This window comes from Morus notabilis, unplaced genomic scaffold (assembly GCF_000414095.1).
Source record: "Morus notabilis unplaced genomic scaffold, ASM41409v2 Scaffold205, whole genome shotgun sequence".
NCBI lineage: Eukaryota > Viridiplantae > Streptophyta > Magnoliopsida > Rosales > Moraceae > Morus > Morus notabilis.
In genome coordinates, this window is record NW_010363285.1 from 424093 (window position 1) to 432713 (window position 8621).

The 8621-nt window shown below is 30.3% G+C and overlaps 1 protein-coding gene across 1 annotated transcript in view; it reads right to left on the reverse strand.

Annotated features, from left to right (window-relative positions):
- The window catches only part of LOC21407252 (protein G1-like4), a 4035-nt gene extending 3153 nt beyond the window's left edge, over positions 1–882 (reverse strand). The window contains exon 1 of the mRNA XM_024169413.1: positions 4–882. Coding sequence (XP_024025181.1) covers positions 4–375 — 372 coding nt within the window. The 5' untranslated portion in view covers positions 376–882. The remainder of the gene's footprint in view (positions 1–3) is intronic.
- Positions 883–8621: the final 7739 nt, after the last annotated feature.

Below are 8621 nucleotides of genomic sequence, written 5' to 3' on the forward strand. Positions count from 1 at the left end.
GTTGGGGAGGCCGAAGAAGGGGCAGGTCTGGTTGTGGACCTTGGTTTTTCCGAACTGGTCGAGGTATCGGAGGAATTCCAGAACGTGCGCGCCGCTGCACATGGGGAGGGACAGCGGTGGGCGGTGGTTGCGGAGGTACTGGCAGAAGGTGTTCCAGTCCCTCCGCTTCTGGTTCTCGTACCGGCTCGGTGTCGTCGCACCAGCCGCTGTGGCGGCTGCTGCTGCGCTGACGGTACTGGGGCCACTGGTAGTGGGAGAGAGTAGTATAGATGATGAGGAGATCATGTCGTTGTGGTTGTGGTTGTGGTTGTGGTTGTTCATTGTGGTGGATATCATGGAGGGACGATTATTTGTGGGTTCTGAGACTATGTCCATATGATAACAACAACAATATTGGTGATTTTTCTTTTCTGTTTTTTTTTTTTTTTTTGGTTGGATCTCCTTAGCTGACTCTTGGTTTTTGATGATTTTAGGGTTTGTTGGCTATAGTTGGTTATGATGATGGAGGTGAATCTCTCATTTTGGTGCTAAAAGCGGGAATTTGATTGAAGGACTAGCTAGATTGTTGCTAGATTTTGCAGTTGCATTGTTTCCATATATATCTATATGTCAGAGGGGGTTGGATTGGATGTATGGAGGGGAAAATTAAGAGAGATGGGGAAATTAATTGGGAAGAGAATAAAAGAATCGCTTGTGGACTTCACTATCTAGCTTTGGTTTGGGGTTGGGAATTAAAAGGGTATTTGCTTTGTTTTGAGCAATGAACAGTCTGGCGAAAGAGATCTTGAAAACTGCAGTTATTGGGTGTGTTCGGATGATCTTTTCTGAGGAAAAAAGTTTTTTTTTTTTTTTTTTTTTTTTTTTTTTTTGGGGGGGGGGGGGGGGGTGCGAATAGGGTTTCAGATCATAATGTTCTCTCTTTTCAGGAAAAGGCAAAGCAAACAGAGAGTTAAATTGTAGAGGAGAGAGAGAGATGGTCAAGCAGTGAGTCAAGACTCAAGAGGGGGGTTTTCAGTTCTGTGCACACGAAGACTGGGAGTTGAGGTAAGAAGTAAAGATGACAACCGAGTGTTTTGCCATAATAGGACAAGTTTGGCAGTGAACAGAGATGATGTGACCATAGGTAGATTCCTACGCACATCACAACCTCACCCATCAGCGCGTGCAACCAACCACTCACCATCATCAAGATCAACTAGCTAGTACTAATTCCTATTTCCTGGCTTCTTTGAAGATTTCCAAGCCATTTTTTCTCCTTTTCTAATCACATATCATGTCGTACTGAACATAACCCCCACCAAAAAAAAATTAAAGTTTAAGAAATATCTGTGCTACATAATTTGTTCTAAGAAATTTAAGACTTATTCTTTTAGAATGTGATTTGAGTGTAATATTTTAAATTAAATTTGAGTTATAATTTAATTAAAGTTGTAATTTGAATAAAATTAAGTAAAATTAAATAAAATTAGAACTTAAAAAAACGTGAACTTGAGTTTAAATTTTTTTTGAATTTTGTTACAAAAGAACAATCCTTAGCTACCCCAAAAAAAAAAAAAAGTTTAAGAAATATCTGTGCTACATAATTTGTTCCAAGAAATTTAGCTATCACATACTATTATTACACTTTAATTTAAGACACGTTTAATTTGCTGATTCAAATTCTTTTAATTTGAATTAAGATATAATTTTATATGAGAACTTTTTATTACAATAAAAAAATTAAATGTAATTATTTTTAAAAATTTTTTACTATAACAAAACTCGAATCGTTAATTGAACGGGTCCTTAATTATTTAATAAAATATTAGACGTTAGAAAGGTGTAATTATAATAGTCGGAAGTAATTAATATTATTTCAGTGTCTCATGTTTTTAACACTGTTATTATATTAAATAAATGTAATGTTATATTTTTATTTGTACGTGTTATAATAGTGTGATTGTCGTGCCGGTGAGACTGTAAACAAACTCAATAGACCTTAATAAAAATTTAATGGTTTAGAATTGTATTTGTCAATAGGTTTTTTTCAGCTTCCTGCCTTATAATCATATATTTATTTAAGGAACTTTTACGGTTGGAACTAACATTTTAACCTATGATATACAGGATTTGTTGTTTTAGACATTAGATAAATTTTTCAATGGTTTGGTCTCATGTCACATAATAACTTCCAATCATGAATTAGACTGTTAAAAAATTAATTTAACTAACGACTAAAAAGCAGTTCCAAGCGGTAATTAAATAATTAGATAGTTCCTATCATACAAATTTCTTTTTTTTAATGTTTAATACATAATTAGAATGAAATTGAGTCCTGCAAAATTATATTTGTATCATTTATCTAATTTTAATGTCTAGAATGATGTGAAAGCCTATTTTCCCCTTCCTTCTATACAATTTGATTGCCGGAAAAACTCCACTATTCGAGCTCTCTTTTAATCCAAGATGACAGCTTATATTTGCGCAAACTTCTTTTCAAGTACTTTTTAGAATTTTAGATTAGATGTGATATATATGCGTAACTTGTAGCAATGCGGCATTAACACTGTAGAAGGATCCCTTTTTAGGCTTTGGTTAATTTAAGTGTCATTTTAATGGAATAACTTGTAATTGAAGTTATGCTCAGTAAATGATTAGTCTAGAACTCTAATGTCCGCTGGTATTATTCTGCAATTACTTTCTTTTTTATTCGAGAGTACTACTGTATCAATTTCTTTATTCTATTTTTTTTTAATAAATTTATATTGACTTCAATCACTCAACTATAAACTCATCAGAAAATTTTATTGCATGTGTTTCATTGTTGTGCAAAAGCTACATGAATTCCGGGGGGGGAAAAAGATCTGTGAAATGGCTCATTTCTAGCTACTCACTTTTATTAATGACTAAATGCATGCTAAACAGAAACAAATGCTACTATAAACGTTATATATATGAGTCCCCTTAACAAGAATCCAGTGTTTATGAATGAAAAGAAATAGCGAAATGGTTAAAAATATTTCAGTGACGCTAGTTAGACAGTGATTTCTTCTGCGTACTCTGTTTATTTTTTATATTTTGACATTTTTAGGGGTATTAATTTTTATAGATAATTTGCATTTTGACAACATATGTTATTATGATTTAAAGAAATGTTATTTCTATTTATTATTGTTGTTGACATTGTTAATACACTCATCATGTATATTGAATCAAAATTGTCACTAACAGTGTACTTTTTATGAAACATAAATCACTAATGACGACAAATAATAGCTAGTGCTTTGTAATAGATAATAATAAAAATATACGAAACATTACGCGTTTGGTCAGTAACTAACGTTATATAACAGCAACACTAGGTGGGATTACTGTATATGGTAGTTAACGTTGGATTCATACACATATATACGCCGTGCATATATATACGCATACAAATTAATTGTTTTTTTCAGCAAAAGCAAAGAAGTAATTGAGAAAATTTGTTATAGGTTCTCGTATTATTGTTATTATTATAATAATTATAATAATAATAATTATTATTATTTCTGACTGAAATTGGCATGGGAAGATGGGGACAACGAGAAAGAAGATAGATTTGTTTGTATACCTTTCTTCTTTTTGGTAGGAGTGATCTACATATTTTTGATGGCCACAACGTACGTATGGTGGAACCTTCAAAGCAATTGCCTCGGTAGTTTGTAGTTTGCATACAATCTCCTATATATGATATATCTATGATTTTGGACAATTAACTCAAAAGTACATTTTTAATATATATTAGTGACGATGATAAGAAATAAATAATAAAATTAATCATAAGATTTTGAGGTGATTGTACCCATTTCCAGCTTTGATTCTTAGCATTTAGTAAAACAAGCTTAGAGATTTGGATACAACCATACTGTTAATTGGCGAGTTTATAATTAGATTTTTTACTCCTCTTTTTTCTTTAAAAAAAATTAAAATAATTTATGTTACATATTGTGCCACATTAATTTTTCTTATTTCTGAAAAAAAAAAAACTATAGTAGAAGAATGTAAAACAATGACTACTAATTTTACGAGTTGGGTTTTAATTTAGCAGAATATTTGAAAGCAATACGAGACTAGACTACAAGAACGTAAATAGTACTGTATAAGCTGAGAGATTGTAATCATGTCGGGGAAAATGCGACCGGAATAAATGAGACAGAAAAATGTGCTATGTAGTATTGGACTTTGAACCTTAAAAACCTCAGGTTTAAAATTATCATCTCCTCAGTATATTATTCGAAATATTGCTAATTCCTTTGTGTTAAAAATGCGTACTTAGGAGATATTTAGTTCGTAGATTAAAACCATGTGATTAAAATTATTTTTGATTTATGTGTATTTTTTATGAGAAAAAATATTATAACGAATCACGAACCGTGATTCGAATCAGGGAACGAATCCTCCAACCAAACAACCTTTTAAGCAAAAAAATATTAAAAATACGTAATATTCATTAATTTATTTTAGTATACATCATCAAAAGTTTGGCACCTTAATAGTAAATTATAAGTTGCCACTGAACAATTATGAAGGTCACTATTTCTGAGGACTATTAAGGTCATATAAAAGGCAATAAAGAATTGTTATTACAATTAGCTATATGTATGTATGCATATGTATGTCTGTATGTATGTATGCGAGCCTGCATCGAAAAATTTGCTACTAGATTCCTCGATCATAGACATTAAAATCGCAATTAAGTAAAGTCGTAAATCTTTTGTTACTTTGTGAGCTTGGCTAGGGTTAAAATTGTGATCTATTGAGAGTCTTTAAATATGTCTTTTGTCTGGGTTTTTATGAGACGAAAAGAGCTAGGGTTGAGAAAGTGTTTTCATATCAGAAAATGAGAAAAAATGAGGAGAGAAATAGATAAAGAATATTATGAGAATTTTTAAAATATGGAGAGCTTAATATGTTCTCCTTTATAAGAAGATCGAAAAAAGCTTTGATAATGTATAACTTTTCATCCTTTTTTTCCCTCTCCTTTACCCAATTCGTTGCATGGGTCATTTGCAATTGGTAGGAAATTAAAAGATAAGAACAAATGAAAAAAGAAAAAAAAAAAAAAAAACCCCTCAAGCCATGTATACATTATACAAGACAGTCTCGTGGATTGTGAGCAGAATTATTATAAACAAATAAATAATATATATAGTAAATAGTTATGTGTATCCTCTTGCTTGAGTTAGGAGTTATTTAGTTGGGGAATTCGTACTCCGATTTGAATCATGGTTCATGATTCGTTACAGTATTTTATCTCATAAAAAATATACATAAATAAAAAGTGATTCTAATCTCATTATTCTAATCTATGAACTAAACATCTCCTTACTATTAGTTTATAAAATGGAAAGTATTATGGCCCTCCACTTGGAGTAAGAAAACAGACTTCCTGCATTTGGAATCTAAAGAGGAAAACGGCACAAATAAGGTTGCACACTTGCACACACATGATCTGATTTGGATGCCCAATAATAGTCTCACAAACAGTTTCCAATCTGCTACAACCTTACCTAGGTGTGCGTGTATATATATATAGAGTTATAGCATAGGCACGTTAGTTGTAGTCAATTATAATAATAACAAAAATAGTAAAGTATATATGTGTAGGCCTATTGTTAGTTCTTTGGAATTTTTCTAGTAGGATTAAAAAAATGAGTTCTCAGTAATATTTTATTTTTACTTATTAAATTTATATAAAAAAATTATCTATTTTATATATATTTTTAATTTAATTAATGTGATTTTAATTAAATTTAATAATTAAAAATTAATTTTACATGTAGATGGGCCTACTGAAAAAAGTTCTTAGTTCCTATCACAGTAAAGAGCACAGTGCCAAAAAGTTCCCTAAATTTCCCTCGCCTGAGCTGTAACACATTCAGGGAACAAAAGGATTCTTGATTCTTGACTTCAAAAATTGTATCTGTTAATTAATTTTTTTTTTCTATAGCGCACAATACCAATTAGTTGCACCATAATGAACTTGGACAGCAGCATCAGATGAAATCGTCTTTTCTTAATTTATAGTGCAAATTAATTTGATATTCAAATATATGTTTTTTTTTTTTGGTTTTTCGATCTTTATATATATTTACTATTTTTATTATATATCAGTACCAACATGCTACATACAACAGACGTAAAGATGGTTTAATTCATTGTTTTTTACAAATTAATAACGTATAATTAGTATTTACTAATTAGAAGAATTCATATATATACTCTTCAAGCTCGAAAAAGGAAAGGTTTTGAGTGGGGATAAAATCGAAAGGGATCATGTGCTCTTCTTAGTGTAGAACCTCACACATTTCGGTTGTTTTTTTTTTTCCCTTTTTTTTATAAGGTTGTCTCTTATTTTCTTGTTTTGTTAGGCCTCATAATCAGATTTTGTTTTTCTATTTTTTTTTACTTTTTTATTAAAAAAAATAAAATAAGGAATTTTGATATAAGATGAGTACCAACTTGATTAGAATGTGCTAAGTTTCTTTAATATTAGTTTCCCTCTATTTCTACTAAAAAAATTACTAATTATATGCTTTCGTGTGTGTCTCTCGAGTAGGTTGACACGAGTATATGCTTGATTAAATTCAAATATTCAAACAACGATATGATTTCGCATAATATAATGCATGCCTTTTTACTTTATTATCACCAGTGCCACTGTCAATCAAGGCCATTGGTTGGAACAAAAAAAAAGATATTTTTCTGGTAGGTTGGTTTACCGGTAAAATTAATTTTTTATTGTTAAATATAATTAAAATTGTATTACATTAAAAAAAATATGCATAACATATAATTTTTAATACAGAGTTAAAAAATAAAGAACTATCAGTAGTTTATTTTTTTAAAGAGAAACTCCAAAAAAAAAAAAAAAAAACTAATTCAAATCTAACACTTCACGTTATAATCTAATACTCTCTCTTGATATAATTTTGATTATTATAGAACAATTTTTGATTTTACAATCTATTTGGTGATATTTCATTTGATGTAATATGGTTTGCACTCTCTGCGTTTCCTCTAATTTGAAAGTTATATGCGTGGCGCTTTCTCAAAGTTAATTATAAATTTAAGAGTTTGATTTTCTAAACAAAAGAACAATAATAAAGGGTTCGATTTTATAATTGACATTAGAATAAAAGCGGATGCATAAGTCATGTAAAGTTGTAATGTGATCTTACTGCACAACAGTGCAAGATATATATCAGAAATTATTCTATACTTAGTGTGGGTGGATAAAGATATTATTCTTGTTCATTGTAATTAATCCACAATTATCTTTGACATAACCCCTCTATCATAAAATTCCAATAAATGGGCAAGAACATTAAGGAATCTTAAAAGTGAAGAAAGTTGGTGAGGGGGGGAAAAAAAAAAGTAGAAAACTGGTGAAAAGTTTTTGGAGAAGTTTTGACACCGACAGAAAGGAGGAGACAAGATATATTTACATATATGCCTTTATCTTATGCTTTTTTGTTTTTGTTTTTTTTTTTGCTAGAAGTATTTTATGCCATTAACAAGTGCTAATTACTAGCTAGAACCCAAAACTTTTGATCAAACAAAAAACAACAAATTTGGGAACCTTCAAGGCAATTCCCTTCCAACTTTCATCCAAAATCTTTGTATTAAAGTCCCATCTCGTTGAAGAATGTACTGATAGAGAATTGGCTTGAGAGCAAATTGGAAAGCAACCAATAATATTTCTCCTAGCTTTAAATTTTAGAGCAAACAACCATATTGGATGGACAATTTTTTGGGAGGGGGCCTAAACGAGAACACACAGAGTGATGGGAAAAATTACGTCATAATCAATTTAATCCGCTACTGTTGAACACGTTTTCCGGTGCAAGTATTTTGATCTGTCTTAAAGACATTTTTGTGTGATTTTCGCTTCTATAATATTTCTCATCAAATGTGATAGTTTCATTACTTTTATCCCTCACAAGTCACAATGAAATTGGATTTTTGGACGTCACAATTACACTTCATGGCAAAATTTCATACCTTAATTGAAATTGCTTTGAAATTTAGCAAAATTATCAAAATATTCTAAATATAGCAAAAATGACATTGTCATTATTATAATAATGTCACATTTTATACTATGTAATGATATCACACTTTTGTTATTCTTGTAATATTTTAAAATTTTTGTTATATTTAAACTTTACTAATGAAATTTTACTGTATGTGTAAATAACCCTTTTGGGATTGGTTTGAAGTCCATATAAAAGTATATATAAACCGGCCCATCCATCCATATATCTCTAGTATATGTTTTTTAGAGATTTTTACGGTAAGGTTTAAAAAATAAAGTATTAATAGATCTCCTTTCTAAGGTATCACATCTACATAAAAAACTATATATTCCACGTATCTTTTTATTTTGATGTGAATTTAACAATATTTGATGGCCTAAAACTTACAACACCGTAAAAATATGAGAAGAAACCCTACCGTACAAGGATCCTTTCATTTTAGGACGAAAAAGTACCAGATACCAAAAATTAATTCATATCATAATGATTACCATACGCATATCAGAGCACTGTTTCAACTGAGATATCTTGGCATTAATTTGTTGTACTGTGCACCAATTTAAT